Here is a 21,641-nt window from a genome sequence, read left to right as displayed (position 1 = left end):
CCAGGGCACAATTTCAGAAACCAGGAAGTTGCTCCAAGCCAACCCCTTCATGACTGAGAAGGGTATGTACAACCAAAGCAAACGCCTCGTGCGTCTTCCCCTGGAAACGGCCTCGGAGCGGCCCAGAGGGAGCCGTGTGGGGCACCACGGCCCGGCGAGACGCGGGAAGGGCGGTGGTGGCGGCAGGGACCTCACCGTGGGCCTTGCACAGGCCTGGGCACCACGAGGCACAGGTGTGCGGGACTCGAGGGGTGCTGGGGCAGGAGGACAGCCCCCCCGACCGCTGGGAAGGCGTCTGACCCCAGCCCCGCTCCCCAGAGAGCGCCGTGCCCGAGAAACCCCACCGCCATGATAGGCTGCGCCGCGGCAGCAGGCCGCGCCCCCCGAGGCCAGCGGGAGGGGCGGGCCCCGCCGCCAGCATTGACAGCTGCATCACCCAATCAGAGCGGCACCTCCTCGCGCTTTCCCCGCCCCTCGCTTTTCCCGCGGCTTCTCCCCCAGCGCCGCGGCGATTGGTCGGCGTCGGCTCCCGGAAGCGCGGGCGCTCGCTTCCGGCCGTTGCTAGGCGACGTGGCCCCCGGTAGCTTCCGGGTGGCGGGGTCTATTTCCGGCAGCGCGGCGGCGTTACCGGGACACGGCGGCGGGGGGGGGGGGGCGGGGGGTGGTGTTGCTACCACCATGAGCACCATGTTCGCCGACACCCTCCTCATCGTCTTCATCTCCGTGTGCACCGCGCTGCTGGCCGAGGGTGAGTGCCGGGCCGGGTTGTGGGCGCGTCCCCCCATCTCAGCGGGGCCGGTGGGGCCTGTCCCGGCTGGGCTGTGGCGGAGCGGGGAGGCCTTGGGGCCGGTCCTGGCCCGGTGGTGCTGTCCGCGGGAGGCATGGGGAGGGCTCGGTAGGAGCCGGAGGCCACTCCTGGCTTGCGTCGCGTAGGCCCGGAGCGCTGGGAGGCATTGGGGTCACTGGGAAGGGTGGGCGGAACGGGAGGGGGAGCAGGTGTCGGAGGAAGAGCAGGACAGTGAGGGTGTGAAACGAGGTTCGGTTACACAGGGCCCCCTGAGGCCCGGTGCTTGGAGGCCGGCATAGGCACCCTAGAGGACAGCGGTGAACAACTCTTGAACATAACTGACCTATGATACAAAGCAGTGTGAATTGCTTCCTCTAAAGGGAGAAAGGCTATGGGAGGATGGGCTAAAAGTTCTCAGTCTGCCTAAAGGAGGATACTGGTGTTTTTCTATAGCAATTGTAGAAAGGATGTGAAGAAATTGCCTGAACTTACAATGGTGGTGACTTGGGCTGCTTGAAAAGCCTTTTTAAATGGTAGGGTAATGAAATAGGCACAGCTTTTTAAGGATGGGTTGGACAGATACTTTTGGGGTAGTCAAAGGTCAGGCTGCTCCCTCTCCCTGGCACTGACCTATATCCCCAAATCTCCTTCATCCCAGAGCTGCAAGATGCTGTCTTTGGGCATTCAAGAGCAGGGAGAGTCCCAGGTAGAATATGATACTTGCTTTTTAGGAACCCTATTGTGTTGCATTTGGGGTTAGATGCAGTTGCCTTTCACAGCACAAAACTGTGTTGACCTCAGAAGCGTCTATGGCATTCACTTCTTGGCAGCTGGTGATCCCTGGGACTCAGCAGCACAGCCCTGTTGTCAAACCAAAGCTAAAAAGAAAAAAGCAGTTGTTCACAAACCACTGGTTCTGCACTTGTGGCACAACTTGTTTTGGTCATGTTTGAGTGCAAGGATTTAGACTTGAGAATCTCTTGAGGTCTCTTCTATTTGCCTTTTCAAGATATGATACTGTTAACGGGCAGGTCCTGGTAGGAATGGGAATTATTCCTTAGGCCTTAATTAGGTGCTATGAAAATGCCAAAGATTTTGTAGTGATTTACTGCCTTAATCAAGTCCTGATTTTAAGGGGAGCAGCAGCTGGTAAATATGAGCATGAAGGTACTGAATGAGCCCTACAAAACAGCAGTGCTCAGTAAGATAGCTGGTAACTTCTAAAGACTTTTATAGGCACCATTGCTACATGGAACTTGAGAAGAGGATTTGAAGGAAAGTGATGGCATAGCTTTTTGGTGATTTGTGGTACCTTTAACATGTTATAATGTGGTTTTGTAGACAGGACATGTATTTTTTGTGTATGTATTTACTAACTTGTATCCCTATTATTGCAAGAGGTCTTTACATACCTAATTACTTGCTGAGTATTTATTTCAGGTATAACTTGGGTCCTGGTATACCGAACAGACAAATACAAGAGATTAAAGGCTGAAGTGGAAAAACAGAGCAAGAAATGTAAGTACTTTTCAGACATTAGTGAATGTGTCTTGCTGCTCCTGTTACATCCTGCTTTAGCAGATGCCAAATTGAATAGTCTGTGCTCTGAGACATTCCTGCAGCCTCTTCTGCTAAGGGAGAGAACTTTCTTCCTGGATTTTGTAGGAGCCTAATTTTACAAGTTACACAAATCTGTACTAAGAGGACTTATTTCTGTCCTTAATTCTTGTCTTCTGCTGGAGGGAAGGCTAGTGCAAAGACCTGTTGTGTTGTCTAAATTGCCCCTCCTCTTAATGGAGGACAGGAGGGAGTAAGAAATCGGTACTGGCATCTTTCTCTTTCTGAATATGAGTAGCCATTGTCTGTATACATAGATTCCTTTAGATGCCTGAAATAAGTTCAGAGTTTCTGCTTTTCAAGGGCAGTGGAGAATTTGAGATCTGTAATAAGAAAGGGTTGAGTAATGAATGCCATGAGAGGAAAGCAGAATACGTAAAGAGTAAGAGTGATGATTAAGGGTGGGGGGTGACTAAAGACAAAGTCATGATAGAAAGGTCTGAGCTATCAGCTGGTATAAAAATAAATTATACTAGTGTAAGCTAGAAACAAATAGAGTTGAATAGAAAAAAAAAAAAAGTCCCAAGTTACTTCCATAGAGAGGAGATCTGAGAGGCCTGGGAGGGGTTGAACAAAGGACGAGGGAGGAAGGGAGAAGGGAGCAGAGGGTGAGCAAACAGAAGATATGCATCGGATATTAAGAGGAATGGTAAACAGGAGGGTCTGAGCATGGAGTGCTTCAGTGGACCTGTCTGTATCAGAAGCCGAGGAGCAGAGGAGAAATTCAGCTGACCTTTCGAACTCAATTGTATTCGCCTTACACAAGTTGCAGCAGTAAGAGACAGCACAGCACACAACAACTGGGTCCAAACCTGAGCTGGTTTTACCTTAAAAATATGTCACAGTTATGTCAGTTCTCTCAGTATGTGGGAGAACAATATTACCCAAGCATGCTCTTTCCAGTCTAGCTTATTCCAGCCTTCCCCTGGGCAAAATAAACTGAAGAGTTGAAGTGTAGTCATGCTTGTGTCACAGCTCCTAAATTAGGGGCTTTGGTCATCACAGCAGTATGAGGTGGGGATTGCATCTCTGCCTGCCTCACTTTAATCCCACTTGGCTGACAAAAATGTGTAGGGTGGAATTAGCCCCAGAAGAGCAAGTTGGAAAAGTAGTTGAAACCCAGCTGAAAATTTAGAGTCGGTGTCTGTAGTGTGTTTGTGCTGTGGAACTCCAAAAGCAGTTAGCAGGGTTTAATCTCTGGGGCTTAATGATTGCTGTAAGAGTTTAATGCTGTTTGTTTTTATAGCTCTCCCGATAGCTAGGCTATAATCTGTGAAGGGAAAGATGTGAGGTTCATGCATCTCAATTAGTTTCTAACTTCCTTGTTTGATTCCTCATCCCTAACAAAAAAAGAAAAAGTAAAACAGAATAAGGAATTGCTGAAAATTCAGCTTTGATTTCTGTTTTTGTTTGGTTTTCTCTTTCCTCCTGTGCTAAGGACAGCTGGCTGACCTGATGGCTTACAGACAACTTGCAAAGTAGACCACTTGAGCCACACCTTTCAACTGTTATCTAACACATCTGAAACAGGAAAAAACACATTTGAGATCTTTAAGCTCTCCCATGAGAGTCCTAGCAATCTTTAGGATTTGCAAAAACAAATGGACCAAGTAGTGTGCTGGAGCAGACATTGTTACTCACAGTCCTTAGTTTCATCTCTTCCTGTCCTCTCGCAGCTTTGTCTGAGACTGCTGCAGACATTATAGTAAGTGTTCCCAGGTAAACGCAGTGGTAAATTTGCAAGGCTGAAGGCTGTCTCTAGAATTGCTGTTGTGTTGTAACATATGTTTGCAAGACTGCTTGACAGTTATTTGTTCTGTTCGAACCATAAGGGAATTAGGGCTGTAGAGTTCCTCTGGGACCTGGAGGAGCCCTCTTGTTAGGGCTGGGAGCAATAGGTGGGCCTGAAAACAAAGCGTTCTCCAGTTGAGTTTAGAGTTGGGGGACGTGGGGTTATGTGAACTAGGGTTGGGATAGACTGATCAGGATTCCCCAGCTGGATTTGGCATAAGAAAGGTTATGGAGAGAGCATTCTGTGAGTGTTGGGTGTGTTGTGTCATCTGACACCTCTCTCCAGCATTCCCTCTGAGCAGACTTCCCTGTTTTTTCCCCTTGTGCTAGCCTGCCCATCAGAGATATGCTTGTTCTTTGGAAAAAAAAAAACTTACCACGGAAGAGGTGATGTTTAGGTATCTTGTCTGTACTAGTGTAGTTTTCTTAGCAGTTGTGACTGACACACACATCATGGGCATTTCAGAAGGCAGCGCTACAAATCCTTGTGTTGCGTGGAAGTCTGGCTGACTTTATTTCACCTGTGCTTTGAAATCAAGGCTAGAAGATCTGTGCTGAGCTAGTACTTTGTGTGGGATAAGTCCTAATGCTCAGGTCTCTAGGCTGGTTCAGTGAGCTAACAAGGAGCCAAGTCTATTCCTTGGTAGAGTAGATATGGTACAGATACATAGAGTTCAGAGTAAAAAAGGGCTGCTATCTGTTGTTAGACCATAGCCACGCTTTATCATCCTCACTTCTTGTAGTAGTCTTGTTACAGGTCTTAAATTAAAATGTCTCTTACTTCTGAAAAAGCTCTTCTTGCTGTCAGCAGAAGAGCATTTGCAGATGAGCAGCCCATTTACTGTGTTGTAGGTTCACTATGCTGGCTTTATGTTCGCCTTTTTGCTGTGGTGATAGTTGTTTGCAGATGCTTGGTGAGTGTCTGATTTGGAGTCTTAGTAACTTGGAGCTTAGGCTCCTACTTTTAAAATATTGAAAATGCTTCAGTACTAATGAATTGAAGAATGGGCAGGCTGTGGCCGACTGCTTGGACAGCATTTCCCCTGAGAATGCCTGCCTGTGAAGAAGGGATGTACGAGAACACAGGCTTTCCTGTATTCTGCTTCCCACTGCAGATAATCGGGAGCAGAGCTTGCCACAAAGCTCTTTTCATTACACTTGCTGAATCAAAAGTACTGTCTAGTACTAATGACAAATCAGCAAGGGTCATTTGCGCCAAAACTGTCCCCAGACTGCTCAGTTAACAATGTAATGGGCTCTTGACAGAGTTTAAAATTAACCCTTTAAATATTCTGATATCCAGGGTTTTGAATTTTTTTAAAATTATTTTTAAGTATTTGGTGGAGTCAGTCTTAGTGGTTTATAACTTGTTGATTCTGAATTATTTTCTTAGTCATACCTACCTTCCTTTTGTGCCTCTGTTCTCTGAAGGAATAAAAGGTTTTGTTTGGTGTGTGGAAAAGGAGTGGTAGTATCCCTCTGCAGATATGATGGAATTTCTTTCTTTTCACTTGGCAGTGGAAAAGAAGAAGGAAACGATAACTGAATCTGCAGGCCGACAGCAGAAAAAGAAAATAGGTAAGACTGGGAAAGGAGTATGGTGCCCCAAGAATGGGGGAAAAACTGAGAAACTTATGGAAGTGATTATCCTTTCCTTCCTTTCAAAACTCTTTATTTAAAGGGGTACTAGAGCTGATTCTTGGCCTGATGACTGGAATAGGAACACTTTTGCCTTACCCTTCCAAGACAGGAGACATCTAGCCTCCTGATGGTTTTAGTCAAATGCAGAGAAGGGCAGTGTCACTGAGAGGAGCAGCACTTCTTGCTGAACTAGTTGCCTTCCTTTTCAATTTGAGCCTTTATCCATGACTGTTACTAACTTCTGTTGTCAAAGCTCTTTGTTGCAGTGCACTGTCAGCTTGCAATAGCTATTTGACTGTATGATTGTGATTCTTTTGGATCTTCCTTTTTTTCTCATTTGAACACTTCCAAGCTGAAGGTGTTTGCCTGTTAACTGTAACTGCACTTAGATTTATTTCAAGTTTGATAAATTAATTTTGCTCAATTTTAGGTAGTGATTTATTTTTCCATTCTTCATTGTCAATGAGCTTAAGTCTTTCTGAGTAACGGTAACTCTTAAGTACTGAACTATGCAAGAACAACGTGGTAGATCTTTAATGGACATGTACTTTAGAAAGTTCTGTTATCTGCAGGACTCTAAAGTAAAATGTGCAGCAAAGTTCAGTTAAATTATTACAGAAATCGTGGCAGGAACACTTCTGAGAGCTCCTGGGAGTTGGTTTCCTCATTCCTCTTTAACACCAGGTAGCTGGATTAGTCATTTGATCTGTACAAAGCTTGGGAATAATTATAAACATATCTTCAAACAGTTCTTCCTAGGTATAAAACCTGTTATCGTTAGACTCCTGAAGGGACAGGAGCCAAAATTCTTCCTCTTGTGCATTTTCAGTTCTTAATCGTGAATAATCCCTGCATAGTCTGAATACTACTTGGTGGGTAAGGCAATTTGTTAATGTTACATGCTCTTGTTATATATGGTCACTTCTGAATGTGGGGCAATGACATTTTCGCATGGCACCATCCAAGCTATGTTCCTAGCAGAGAATATTTTACTTGTGCTTGGACTAAACTAATAAACAGTAGAATCTGAGGAATTCAGATGCTCCACCAATTTTTTTATATACTGAAATAATCTTGTTTTGCAAATGAAAAACAAAGCACAAAGGGACTAAGAACAGAACTTAGGAAATGACCACTGATTTTGTTTGCTGTCATACTTGCTGGTCAAGCCTAAGATACCGAGACTGATATTTTTTTTTTTTTTTCCCCCCCAAGTGCCGCATAACTTCAGTGTCTCATTTGTTTTCAGGCGAAGCTGAATTCTTAGTGTTTCTGAAAAATCAGGCCCTAAATGTCAAGATGGACATTCAGAAAATGACTCAAGAGCGTTAACTGCTTTTGAAATCTCTGATCCCTGTAACTTACTGGATGTCAGATCATTCTGCAAGATGTAGCATTGTTGTAACAGCAAATTTAGTTGTGCTGGAGGTTCTTTAAATTCTACCATTCTAGTTATAAATAAATAAATAAAGAGCTGAGGCTTTACAGATAAGTCACAGGCGTGGTACAGACCTGCCTCAGTTACCATCTGTTCTGTGCACAGAATAAGGCAGGAGGTGTGTGTATGCTATTACTTGGTTACACAAGGGATGAATCATGCACAAGCAGGTAGGGTGAAAGTTTAGAAGGCTTAATTTGGTGTTTCTTACTTATCAAACTTCGTATTTTTAAGTGTAGAGTGAACCAACTTCAGTCACACTGTGTTTAAATCACCTTTCACACTGCTGGAACAGGACACCTTTAAGATCATGGTGCAGCCTTTAATCATTTCAGCTTAAGAAGTGTGTTTGTTAGCTTAAACTTTGCTACTGCTTTCTGTGTCCATGTGCCCCTAGAAGAAAAGACAGTGACACTCCCAGGAGTCCATGTGAGTGCTGGGTAGACTGCAAAACAAACAAAACACAACAATGCTTCCAAATATTATTAGTGCTGTATCCCTGTATCCTTGTGGTTTGTGTTCCAATGGGCAGAATAAGATGATTTTAGACACTAGGGTGCTGCTTGTTGACCCAGTCCTCTTTCTCTGTGCCTCTACCCAGCAGTATAGCAAAGTACCTAAATGCTGCTTATGTATGACTTGGGCAGGAACAGACCATTTGTGTAAGGTGGTTGGTGTGATACCCAGAGCCTGTTTGGTTTGAATTTGTAGAAATGGGTGAGAACCAGCTCAGGTGTATTGAGGGATCAGGGCTGTGTTCTTTATCCCTATGTAACCTTTAGCCCATCAAAATAGATTGTCAGTTATGTAGCAGAGGGAAAAAACAAGTATTTGTGCCAAATGTGATTCCTAAAGAGCTGGCCTGTGGTTGCTGAAATGTCCCAGAACAAAGCTCTCCACCTGGGTCAGGAAGCAGGTGTCTGGAAAGTTCCTGCCAGAGGGGATGGTTTGTAGCTAGGAGCAATTGAAAATAGCAGTGAGTATTCTAAGAAATTGGATAGGGGTGTTGCTATTGCTTTTCGTAACACTTGTGAGTCCCTGTATTTAGCAGGGGCTTAAAAGATAGCTGTTGAGATTCTGTGCCGTGGGCCTCTTCTACTGAAACTTCAGCAGGGATCCACTGGTCAACTCACACGCTGGGCAGCCCTTCTGCATCCCCACTCTCTCTTTACTCACGCTGTTCTTTGGATACTTCTTCACCATCCACATCCTTACCTGAGCTAGGTGTTGCTTCCAGGTTCTAGCTGCCCCTCTGGATCCTCAGTCTGAGAGGAGCACAGTGGACAAGGGATGATGGGGACGTGGGACAAGAAAGGTGACAGGTGGTGGATAATGCTTGAGGCCAGAGCAGCCCTCCAGTGAGGGGCATGGAAAATGCCTTCCCAGAAAACTGGTCATCTTTTAATTTTGTGATGACTTAAGGACAGACTAAATTTCCAAAGTAGTATTTTAAAGTATTCTCTGCAAAGCATAGTAATACATGTATTACTGAAACTGAGGTAGAGAACATCTTTCCTCTGTGGAGAATCTTTTAGATGTGGCAAGGGTCCAAAATTCATTACTAAAACCAGCAGGATGTTAGCCTTGGTGAGGTGCAGCAATGTGTACAGTTTCAGAGTCCCTTCAGACACCTCCAAAATGAAATCCTTATATAATGTATTTATAATGGTGACCCTGGTGTGCAGCAAATTGATACTGCTGTCTCTCCGAAGTGTGATATGGAGGCACTGTCTTTGTTTTCTGGCAACATTGCTCATGCTGCTGTGTTAGTTGGTTGAGTTAGCAAATTTGACATTCTGTGCATTTCTTTCAAAAGTGCTGAATGTGTGATTCTAGCCTCCTCCTCTTTTGTGCCTGCTTTGCTGCATGTGGCTCTGATGGAGGAGCAGTTGGCTATGTACAGTTTTTCACTCTATACTGTCTGGCATAGAGAGCTGGAGTTGGTTTTGGGAGTGTTATTTGTTTGGAGAGCCAAGAAGGTTAAGTCTTCCTGGAAATGAAAACACTGGTTTCTAGGTTGGTATAAGTGATTATAACTGTTGTTGGTTTTGTCTTTCCAGAGAGACAAGAAGAGAAACTGAAGAATAACAACAGGGACTTGTCAATGGTAAGAAAATTAAAGCCAGTTCCTGATTGCTAAAGATTTTGGTCAGCTTTCCGACAGAAAGACTTTGATCAATTGGCAGACATAGCAGCTTTTCCTCCTGACAGGTCCTTCTGGATTATCTCTAATTAGAGATTTTAGTATGAGCCACAGAGTTCTCCAGCATTTACTGCCTCATCTCATGCCCAGCCTTAGCTATTTTCATCTTTATAAGCCTCCATGATGTTTTCAAAGTAGAATTAATTTGTCTGACTTCCTCTTGAAAGTTCTGTCTTCATAATGGTCCCCTGATGACTGGTTGGTTTCTGCTTAAGGAAGAAAAAATTGGTTGATTCCTGCTTAAGGGAGAAAACCAACCTGTGGAAGGTAACAGGACAGTTCTTAAGCACTTTTTTTTTCCCTTGAAGCATCTCTTCACATCAGTGGTCCACTCTGTGACTGCCTTTGTACCCAACTGTTGACCAGACTTCTCTTTGGGAGTTCTCTGCTTGCTTCTACAATCTCTCTGGCCTTCTGGGTCATCTTTTTCCTTCTATATTTCAGTGATGCTGTACAAAGCTTGTTCTTAAGGGTGTGAGCCCATGATCCCTCAGTGTAGGCCTGTTTTGATTATCTCTGACCTTTCTGCTTGCAGGTTCGGATGAAATCCATGTTTGCCATTGGCTTCTGCTTCACTGCCTTGATGGGAATGTTTAACTCCATGTAAGTATCAACTTTATGGATCTTTCTTAAATTTTCATGGTGAATATATTCTCCACCTTCCCTCTATCACTTGAATTGTTACTGTGTGTTTGGGTTTGTGTGTGTGGCAGGGGGTTTTGGTAGCTGGGGAGGGGGCTAGCAAAACCCCCTGCCATACACACACAAACCCAACACACACACGGTGACAAGAGTCCCTCCAAGAACCATAATTAATTTGCGTAAAAGGGATTGATATTTCATATGAAGATGCAGTTGTTTGGTCACCACAGGCATATTCTGCTCAAGAGGGAACACTGCACGCTGAATGCAATCAAACTGTACAAATTGCATTTAATCTGGTTATAACTCTTAACATCCTTTCTGCTTGGGAACATCTTGATCAGGGCAGGTTTGGTAGATGTCAGGCAAGCAGCTACAGTCTTGAGCTTATTTGGCTTTGCTGTAGTAGTGTGACCAAAGAATGCTCTCGCAGGCAAAACTGGGTCAGCTCCCTTGCCCTTAGAAATGAGCTATAATTGCAGTTTGTTGTTGCCCTACTTAAGGTGATCAGAGTCAAGATATTAACAGGTCCAGGCATGGGCTCTAATCTTCTTTTGCTTTAAAAATGACCTGGGATAGGTCTAGTTTTTAAAAAAAAAAAAAAAACAAACAACAAACAAATAAAAAAATAAAAAAAAAAAAGACAGAAAAAGCCCTAACTGGTTTGCATGGTTATAGAAGCTTTGTTTCAGATATCCAAGACTTGACTTTTTAATAACTTGATTCAGTCTTGAAGTGTGAACTTCCCATTGGCTGTTAAAGCTGAAGATGATACGAGTATGGTTAGAATAACCTTCAGGAGGCTGCTTAATATCTGGGCAACGTACTTGTCCTACAAACAGGAATTTATGTTCTGGGGCACCAAAACCTTTGGCCTCTCTGCTGGCAGTCCCCAGGATACAGTCAGTTGTTATTTTACTGAAGATCTGTGGGTGGATAAATTGCAAACAGGGGGTAACATAATAACAGAAGTGCCAGTGTGTGGACTCTTTATTTATTCAGCTTAGTCAGACTTCAGCATCTAGCATTCTCTGGAATGCTGTGAAACTGAGCAGAGGGGCACAGCACTACAGGACTTTAAAATCTGGATACAGTCTTTAGTCATTGATGTCTCATTTCACTGCAGCCCTGAGCAGGGATGGAAGTGCATTGTGAGTCATGTGCCCAGCAACACAGCGTCTGTCGGGCATTTTTAGTGCTGCACCAGAGGCCTTCAAGTGCTTGCCTAGCGGTTTGGGTGCAGTACAAACACCACCACCTCTGCCTCTGAGACAAACTGAAAAACAAACTAAAAAAAATCTCCCTACTTTCCTAGAGTGGGAAGAGTCAGTTCAGAGTATGCTATGACTGTAAGTTCTTGATGAACTTATAGACAGGACTGTAAGTTCATCGAGAGCTTCAGGAAGGAATTGATTTTGGTTAAATCCTGTGTGGCTCCTCCTTCCATAGATATTAACCTAAAAAAAAATTAGTTAATTGGTTTCTTCTCCTTTAAGGCCACCAAGGTTACTTGTCTTGTTCCTCTTTAGAGGATTCCTGCCCACAGAGACCATGCTACTAGACACAGAATTGACATGAAGCTTTTGGACATATCTTTCTTTTAGAGGGATCCTGAACGTGAACAGCAGGAGCAGCCAGACAGCTCAGTAATAGTTTGAAGTGAAATAGTTTTCTTGCTAATAGCTGAGGCTATTGAATTAAAATCTAAAGATTTGGCTGTCTGGCCTTTGGGGCTAGATAGTTAAATTTTTGCTCCTGGTCACAGTACAAGGTAGCTAGTGCATTTATATCTGAATGGTAGCTTTTGTGGGTTGTACCTGTGTTGTTTGAAGCTGATAGAATGGTTTGATGGAGCTGGTTCTCACTTAGGCACTGTCATTCTCTTGACATAGCATAAAGAACAGCTGCTTGTCTCGGGAGGAGAGTAATTCAGTTCTGAATTCAGGAGGCTCTTAGGCTCTGTCTGGGAAGCTGATACTGCCAGGTCATCCATCCATGGAGGCACTGTGGGTGTGGTATGAAAAGGAGGAAAAGGGTGGCTGACACCTGCAATGGCTGTAGCCTCACTTGCTTGCTTTTCCTGTTCTTGAATGAGTTCATTGCTCTGGGGAGATAAAAAGAGCGGGGAATTGCATGGAAGTAGCATGATGTGTCGCCCTTTGGACAAGTACTATGCAGAGGCTGCTGCTCTGTGGCTGGGTACCTCACCTTTGCCATGCACCAGCTTAGCCAAAATGGAAATTATTGTGATGACTGGCTGTTGTGGTTTAACCCCAGCAGGCAACTCAGCCACTTGCTCACTCCCCTCCAGTGGGATGGGGGAGAGAATCATAAGACTAAAAGTGAGAAAACTCGTGAGTTGAGATCAAGACAGTTTAATAGGTAAAGCAAAAGCCACTCACACAAGCAAAGCAAAACAAGGAATTCATCCACCCCTTCCCATGGGCAGGCAGATGCTCAGCTAAGTCCAGAAAAGCCAGGTTCCATCATGCGTAACGGTGACTTGGGAAGACAAACGCTGTCATTCCGAACGTGTCCCCCCCCTTCCTCCTCCTTCCCCCAGCTGTATACGCTGAGCATGACACCATATGGTGTGGGATATCCCTGGGGTCAGTTGGGGTCAGCTATCCCAGCTCTGTCCCCTCCCGACTTCTTGTGCACCCCTAGCCTGCTCGCAGGTGGGGTGGTGAGAGGCAGAAGAGGCCTTGACTCTGTGTAAGCACTGCTCAGCAATAACAAAAACATCCCTGTGTTATCAACACTGTTTCCAGACAAATCCAACACACAGCCCCATACTCGCTACTATGAAGAAAATGAACCCTATCCCAGCTAAAACCAGTACACTGGCTCTCTCTCTTACTAGAGTGTCAGTACTAATGGGGCAGCAGGGTGGACCATGCTGGAAGGATATGTAAGTGTCAAGAAAGCTGGTTTAAACCTGAAGAGCAGAATGCTGTGTTGAAGATGAGCAGCTGAATGACTGTTGTGCCTTAAAAGGTGTGCTAGGGCAGTGAGATCCGTAGCGGTGGTGGCCTCTAAGCAGATGGGATTTCTCCTGGGAGAGAAATCAGCTTCTGCGTGTCTCAATTTTCTCTTGTCAGAAACTTTTTAATACAATCAGTTCTCAGTCTTGCTCTAAGAGTTTTTGCATTTCAGTACCCCTTCATGATAGCTGTGAAAAGCTGTTGGAATTAAAAGCAGGTACCTCAGGGTGCTACTGCTGAAGTACTTGTCATTCTCACAGCAGGAATAACGCAGAATTTTAAGCCACTGGGGGATGTTACAGGGAGATAAACATCCGTTCCTAGCTCTTTTGCCAAACTGCCTGTGAGATGTAAACAAAGTTGGCGTGTGTTTGAGCTGTAGCTGTGTGAACGCATCTCCACAGGAAAGAACGCTCATTTAGGATCTCTTGAAACAAGAAACACCTGTTAGAAAATCAGTGCATGCAGAGAAAATAACATCCAAATATACACATGCTGATGAGGCATCATACACTCTTACTTCAAAAGATTGGGTCGACTGTCTGGGTTGGGAGAAATTTTTGCAAACTGGCCAGAATTCACACTCTGCCTGATGCCCTGGAATGTGGACCTGGAGGAGTTCCAGGAGCAGGACAGCCTGCTTGGAAAACGTGGTATCATCGTGGCTCTGCACTGCCTTCATCTTCAGAGCTAATGTAGAGAAGACTGTTGGTATTAAAAAGCTTTGTCGGTGGCTCTCTTATGCATCCTTCTTGTGCTGAGAAGTATAGCTGCTAAAGGAAAGGAAGAGGTATCTTCGGTTTATGCTCCAATTAAAAGAATGCCCTTTTGCTTAAAAGCAAAGAGCCCATTTTCTTGCAGTAACTGCAGTAGAGCAGGGTGATAGTCATCCATCCTTTATTTAAGTGCTGACTGTGTTCTGGGAGGTGATCTGCTAAATTTGACTTTTAAATAAAATGCACCAGTAAACTGCAAAACACCAACCAAGATTTTATGAACCAACAGCTTCTCCAGCTGATCACTTAAATCACTATGAAACTCTTTGACTGTGGCAAAACTGTTATTGAGGGCAGTCTCCTTGCTCTGTGGATGATTGGGTGTGGAGGGCTTTGGGAGAGAGGTGTATTTAGCCTTTTTGGTGTAGTGTGTGTAGAGGTGGGCTGGAGAAGGCAGCGTGGCTTTTTAGCTTTTCACGTGGTCTTATCTGCTGTGGTGGTCTGTTGAAGATGCTCAGTTGTTCTTTCTATAGTCAGAGACTCTTTTACTGTCCCCCATTGTGATTCAGTGCTTTCTTTTTCTAGATTTGATGGCCGAGTGGTGGCAAAGCTTCCATTTATCCCCCTCTCGTACATCCAAGGTCTCTCCCACCGCAACCTTCTGGGTGAAGATTACACCGACTGCTCCTTCATCTTCCTCTACATTCTCTGCACGATGTCTATCAGACAGGTAAGGACATTGCGGTGTGTCTGGCATGCCTGGAGCAGGGAAAGCACATCTCCATCCATGAAGGGGAGTCTATTACTGCCGTCCGGTTTTGCGTGCATAATCTTCGATCTGTTTATGATTTCTGTGTTTCCATTCCTGTGCTTAATTTTCAAAGCAATTCTAGGATGGGATCTTAAAAAAACAGCCACTATCCTTGACTGGTGGGGAAGACTTGACTGGAGACTTGCAGCAGGGCACTAGGACAGAGTTGGCAGAAAGGGGTTCTTTCCTTGTGCGTGTGTCCGCTAACTTTGTGGATTGCCATGTCAAGAGATTGTCTCCATTAGAAACCAATCTAAGTACTGCTTCTTAGTAATCGTGACTTTTACAGTGCTATGAGAAAAGAGAATTGTACCACCTTCAGGGGGAACTTGCTTTGTGGCTTGAGGTTCTATAAAGGTTCAATCAGTCCATAAATTTGCTAAAATAGTGAGGAAAGAGTTAAACCTGTTCTTTTGGGTTTGTCCTTCCTGTTTTTGCCGACTGCCTGATTTTTTTTCAGAGTCTTAAGAACTTTGTGTGGAGTCTCTCCCAGTGTTAGGGATGTGACACAGAAAGGGAGTCTGGTATAAGCCAAGAGTAGGCTACACGTAGCTCCCCAGGAAAGCTAGTTAGTCCCATCCTTTGGAAAGAGAAGCATCAGTGAAGATAAGGGAAGTGCCTGTTCAGGAAGGTTTGCTAGCTGCTTAAGTGGCAGAATGGCTGGTGAGGACAAGTGGGCCTTCTCAGTGCAACCAGAAGCCTACTTTGTTTGCCAAATTTCCCCCAGAGAGTGCTGGGGATAAGTTAATAAACTCTGGGGACTGGATGAATGCTGGTGCAACTAGCTGCAAATTATCTGCTTTTCTGTATTTATATTTCGTTTTTCTTTGATTCACTTCCTGAATTCTTGCTGCTTTTCTCCTTGACTGACTTGCTGCTTTTCCTCAGGGGGTACCAAAGGACTTAGAAAGACTTAAAGCAGATAAGCAAAGGGAAGTGGCGTATTATGCCAGCTGCTGTCAGAAGTTTGGATGAGCTTGATGGAGCAGCTTAATAATAGAGCGTTCCTTTAGTCACAAAGTGCATGCTAGTGAATTGAATTCTCCATAGCTCTCTGTATTGGGTCATTGTGTTGAAATGGATCTGTGTCTGGTCCTATGTGAAAGCAGATAATGAATTGTAGAACAATTTATGTTGAAAGGGTCACCTGGATGTTGTCTGGCCCACCTCCTCACTCCAAGCAGGGCCAACTTCAGAGTACCAAAGGCCAGGGACTTCCTCATTCTGTTTGCTACAAGACAAATCTTGTTTCACTTCCCAGTAGCTGGTGCAGTGTTTGCTGCTGTGAAATAAATGAGACCTTTTTAGCTCTTAGGATCATCTTCCTGAATTCCCTGGGATACTATGGTCTGATGCTGTTCCTTCAGGCAATCTTGTCTGGTGCTGCTCTCTGTTACTCACCTGTTAGATGGGACGTCCCTTATTTCCAATGTTGCACATTATTATATGAAACTAAATAGCACCATCAGCAAGATTTTTCTGCACCCATTGGGTTGATTGGGGAACTCCCTTGCTGAAAAATCCCCCATGGATTTTTTTGGTTGAAAAATATAATTCCTGTGGTTAGTTCTAGTCCTGGGCATTTCCTGATATTTCCTATTGTGAAATCAGTAGACAGCATGAACTGAGTGGTGGTCCAGTCTGGTTCTGGGCAGAAATGCTGAACTGTTTGCAGTAGGTTGGGCTTTCAGAAGAAATTCTGGAAAAAAATTGCCTCTGTGCTTGAGAGTTCACGCTGATGGCCCTGTGGAGGACAGGTGTTACTTTACTGTTTTGGAGAAGAGTGGTTTTGCTCCAAAGTATTAGACTGCAGTCTTCATAGTGCTGCCTTATCTACGTGATCGTAGTTAACTATACCTGCCATTCTCCAGCTGTTAGGCAGCTCAGTTTCTTTCCTCCTTGCTACCTGAAGGGAAGGGCAGAGACCAGCCCCATTAGTTTGTGCAGAAGCTAGGAACTGAACCTGTGATTGCTGGCATCCTGCTCTTGGCTTTATTACTATTTGTAAAAATGTAGGTGATAACAGCATTGGGAAGAACTTTGAAGGGCTGTGACATGCTAGGGGAAAGGGGAAGAAAGTAATTAAGGGCTTAAAATGGTGCCAAAGACTTGCTTTTAGTGCTTTCCATGACCTTGGAGGTGAAAACTTTGTGATCCTTTGTGTTTCACTGTGTGCAAAAGGGGAAATCTCGCCAGGTCAGCTTCAAAACAGCTGTTAGCCCAAGGGGGAAGAAGTGCTGTGGGAGCTAGTGTCTGGCTTGATGCTGCTGACACAGGAGGAGGAGTGGAGATGTACTAAAAGTCAGGGAACAGGTTGTGAACAAAGGAGGCCATACATCCCTCAGCCTTCCCTTAAATCCTGGAGCTGCCTGTGAAGGGATCAAAGACAGGGAAGAGACATCCTTGTGGAGCTCAGAAGTAGAGGAACTCGTGTGTGTGTGAAAAAACAGTGACCTGGAGGAAAATGCAGGGGAGTACGTGAGAGTGGGGAGACAAACTGGACAGTGATTAAACTGACATTAGTGGGATGGGCAGTAGCAGCATCAGGCAGTCTCTTCACATGGTCCTCAGGCATGTGGGGGTGATAAACTCTTCAAACACTGACTGGGAAGCTTGCTGCCTGTGACCTGGCCAGCATCTCCCAAAATAGTCAACTCACAGTGAGTAACTTCCTTTGCGCTGTTCCCAGCTCTCCCTGGCACGTAAATCCTGTCCCCTAGTTCCTCCTGCCTTCCTGTTTGGAGAGAGGAGGGTTGCTGGGAGAGGCCTTCCAGGGGTCCTTGAGCAGTTGGGTCTCAGCTGGGAAAGTCCGCTGCTGGGCTGGGCGGGAGGCATAATGTCAGGGTTACATCCTCCGTCCCTGCTCCTGTTTCTGAGCTCCCAGCCTTCACCTGTGCTGTTTGTGAAGAGGAATACGCTGCTCTTCCTCAGGCGTTTGCTGGTCTTCACTTCCTTTTCACACACGCCTGAACTGTAGATTAGGCTGCTTCTCTCTGAAATGTGTTCCCAGTGGGAATGGGAGCCAGCAATTATCCCTACTGCCAGGAGTCCACTTTCCCACATGGCCTGGTCTTGGGGCAGGGAGCCACTTGCTGTCTTGTCTTCAAACCCAAAAAGGGCCTCAAAGACAAAAGCAGAAGCAGCTCTTGTCCTTCCTGCAGTCATTTGAGGAAACTTCAGAAGAGCTCAGATGAGGAATTTGTATCTTTAAGTCTTACAGTCTTCCCTCCCTGCTCCTGGAGGTGATGGTCTTGTTTGTGTTGCAAGTAGACTCTGCTGACTTCCTTGTGCAACATGGCCCACAGCAGACAGGACAGGTTTCTGCTGGACCTTGCCCCAGCCCTGGTGTTTCCAGCTGTGTAGACTTCAGGATTGTTGTCCAGCAAAACTTGTTTTGCAGCTAAGTGCAGGAGGCTAAGCTGCCTTCCACGGCAAGATGGGGACTACTGTGGAAGGATAATGCTGGAGAGTGACTGTAGTCTTGAATCCACATACAGACAAGTTGTCATCTCTCTTCCCCTTGGAACTATTCAAGCAGATGGAGTAAACTTTAGCACCGCAGGTCATCTCTCTTGATACTTAAAGGAACAGGGAGGAGGCAGTGCACATGTCTTTGCTTCCATGGATGCTCTGCTAGGATCTACTCTGCTCCACGGGTGAGCTGGTAATAAAGCTGGTAGGATCCTGGTCCTGCCTGCTGCTGACTCTGCAGCACCCTCTGGTGTTGCTGAATCTGTCCCTTTGCTACTTTTGTTTTCTCCTTTCTGTCCATCTCTTGATTAAGGACGCTCTGAGAAGAGGAACCACACGAAGGACTCTCCCACAGTGAAATGCTCTCTTACATATTCAGTTGCTGAATATCAACCAGTCGCTGAGTTATGTAGGCCATGGACTAAACCTGATGCAATTCCTTGTCAAGTGTTCCCCTCTACTTTCATGCTTGTGTGTGGGCTGAAACCTTCCTTTGCATAGTCTCCACCTGGAATGACTCCCGATTTTTTTTTTTTTTTTTTTTTTAAATTTAGCTACTGTGGAATTACGAAGCTTGGTCTGCCTTTTTTTTTTTTTTTTTTTGTTCTCCTTGCATGATCAAAACATTCAAGAACTGTGACATTGCTATCTGACCTATCCTGACAGTTATTTTGGAGAGGACACTCACGTTTGAAGAGAATCCTCCTTCCTCCTTTTGTTGTCTTTATAGCTAGGACTCAGCTGGTGACATGAGGAGGACACAGTTGTTTCTTCTTTCTTTTGCATCAGATGTCCCTGTTTTGTCAGCACTGCATGAGCAGCATCTTGAGCTGTAGTTATTTACAGTGAAGGATGAAACTGAAAGAACTGCTAGCTCTTTGTAGTTTGTGCTGTTGCAATATTTAAAAGGAATTTCACAAAAACCAAGAAAAACATAATATTTAAATATTCTGCTCTGAGTTTTTAGCTAATGCCTGGCTCTGCTACTTAATTCTTTCCTTGTTTGTTGTTTTCCACTGAAACACCCTGCTCAGATGCAGATGAGGTCATCCCAATAGTCAGTTTTTGGGTTTTGCTACATATGTCCTGTTATACTGCATGTCTCCACCGAACCATTGTTCTGTCTGCATCACTAGCATTCATGTTAATTCTGTGCCTAAGCTCCTGACTTGAACTTGGCACACGCTCTGGTTGCCATGTTGCTGACCCAAATTCCATCTGCATTAGGAGAGAGCCTTCCTCGCCAGCTTGCAGACCCTCAGGCTCTGATGGCTGCCATCAACAGTGATTTCTGGAACTTGTGAAAACCGAGGGCTGCTTTGGTTCTGCCTCTGAGCAGATGTTAGGAACCTGCTCCTGTGTTGCACTGCAGTTAAATTGTAGGTTGATTTTAAACCAACCTGTGTGCAAAGACATTAATGAGGTACCTGCCAGCTGACTGTGTGGTGTTGTAGCTGGCAGTGGAAAAGAACTCTCAACCAAAATGTGGATTTAATGATCAGAAGACTTTTGCTGAGGTGGGGGAGAGTGGCCCTGCTCTCATTGTAGCTGTTGCGGATGGTTGTCTGGCTCTGTGCTAAGCTTTTTTGAATGCATAGGGCTAGAGGTCCAATACATAGTAGCTGGATTGGTAAGGCTGTGTGGGTGAGAACCTGAATCTGTTGAAACTAGTAGGAAGGTTTTACATGTAAGCAGCGTTGGGATTTCTTCCTCTGTCTCCTTTGTTACTGGTCTGACACTATCCTGCTCTTCTGTTCTTTTTTTGCAGAACATCCAGAAGATGCTCGGTCTTGCTCCTTCCCGGGCTGCCACCAAGCAAGCAGGGGGCTTCCTTGGCCCGCCACCTCAGGCAGGGAAGTTCTCCTAAAGCACAGTGACAGCCTTCACGGAAGGTCTGACCAGTGCACAAGACTGCCTTTGGGAGGTAACAAGCTGGGATTCTGCACCAGGCTTCACATGTCCAAGAACAGCCTATGCAGTATTGGCCACAGTCTTGGAAACATTTTCCATTTGGAGTATTCTACCAGCAGTTGTTTGCTCATCAAACCAAGAAAGTTCTCAGAAGATAACTTGACCTTTTGTTTCTGGTGTTTCTGAGAAATAAATGGCATGGGCATGTGTTTATTTAGGCGTCTCTTAATTGTGCTGTAAGACATGTAAAAATATGTTGATATAGTGCAGTTGATGTAATTTACAATGTAGGAATCAACTTGGATAGCAAGAGTGAGATCTGCAAAGCAGACAATTTGGAACGTTCAGAGCGGTCATGCTGTGAAGTGACTCTCTTGTCTTAGCCATACTGGCCATAGTCCCGTGAGGTAGGGAGCTGGGCAAGTAGGTGTGCTTAGTTCTCCCTTTGCAAAACTTGCTGCCTGGAAGGTGAGTTTTTTTTCACTGGCTCGGGTGACTGCAGGCACCGGAACCTGCCCCTGTGCCAGGCTGCCCTTGGAGGTGACACGTGTTTCTGGATGTACTGTCAGCCTCCGTCTTCCTGGCAGAGTACAGCCCCACAGAGATTTTTGTGGCATTATACAGCTTCTGTAAAAGTTGCTTGCTTAGGCAGAATCTGCTCAATTACAGAAACAAACCTGGCCTTTAAACTTGAGCAAATTGTTAAATTGCATCAGTACCATCCACTGCTACTGAACCCTTTATTGCCTGAGTAGTTATGACAGCAGCACTTTTGTTCATGCTCCTTAGTTTACTGCTAAACAGACTGATGATCAGTATGCATCTTAAAAGGCTTCCTTCTTAGGCCGGGGAGCTCTCTAGACTGTCTTCTGCTTCACCAAATAACTATCTGGATCAGTCTTGTTGGCTGGAACCTGCTCACCTTGTTTAAAAGGGCTCAATAAGTCCTCCTGCCACTCTCAAGTTAGGCTGCCAGTTTTCCTGAAGCAGGCAGTGCCCCTGGGGGCTGTTGATCTCTTGCTTCTGTGACCAGAGGTTTATCACGCAGTACCTCTTACTGGGAGTTTTTGACTAGATGTATGGCAAGGGGACAAATCTGAAACACCTTATGGCAGTGTGGAACATGTGCAATACCTTATTAAATACTAAATATTGGATTAATTCTTAATAATAAGTATGGGGCACTTTTATAGGATTATTTAAAGATAAATCATGAATGGGGAACCTGTATGCAATGCTCTACCTCTCAGAAAATGAGTATTTGGCAGGTAACAGAAAGCATCCACTGTATACTGATGCTGTCTGGCTCTAAAGCTGCATTTCTCTACTTACCCTTATGTCTGGTGTAGCTACAAACTTCCCCAGGGAGCAGCCCCCCATTGTGTGATTCCCCTTTCCCTTGTGTAGCCTCTCTTAGTTCAAGGGCTTCACGCCCAAGCAGAGCCAGAAACACCCCAGCCTGTTACCTGCATGGCTCAGCCTTGTTGAAATAGTTTATTCAGCAGCATGTGGTTGCTGGATCCAACAGGATGGCACTAAGGCAGCCACGTCTCATCCAGCGTAGCGACAAACTATGCCTCCGTGGCTTCGGACGCGTTAGGTGCGGTACAGTAACCTGCCCTGCTGCTG

At 45.1% G+C, this 21,641-nt stretch overlaps 1 protein-coding gene across 1 annotated transcript; it reads left to right on the top strand.

The window, feature by feature from the left end:
• The first annotated feature begins 596 nt into the window (after nucleotides 1–596).
• Nucleotides 597–20,225, top strand: TMCO1 (transmembrane and coiled-coil domains 1). Its single transcript, XM_074876919.1, has 7 exons — nucleotides 597–748; nucleotides 2,228–2,305; nucleotides 5,714–5,773; nucleotides 9,335–9,381; nucleotides 10,013–10,080; nucleotides 14,405–14,549; nucleotides 19,870–20,225. Exons 1-7 carry the CDS (start codon nucleotides 679–681, stop codon nucleotides 19,966–19,968), a joined length of 567 nt encoding a protein of 188 aa, XP_074733020.1. The 5' UTR covers nucleotides 597–678; the 3' UTR covers nucleotides 19,969–20,225.
• Nucleotides 20,226–21,641: the final 1,416 nt, after the last annotated feature.

The sequence above is a fragment of the Strix uralensis genome, chromosome 8 (genome assembly GCF_047716275.1).
Source record: "Strix uralensis isolate ZFMK-TIS-50842 chromosome 8, bStrUra1, whole genome shotgun sequence".
Taxonomy (NCBI): Eukaryota; Metazoa; Chordata; class Aves; order Strigiformes; family Strigidae; genus Strix; species Strix uralensis.
Note: the sequence above shows the minus strand (reverse complement) of the source record. Positions and strands in the feature narration are given on the sequence as shown.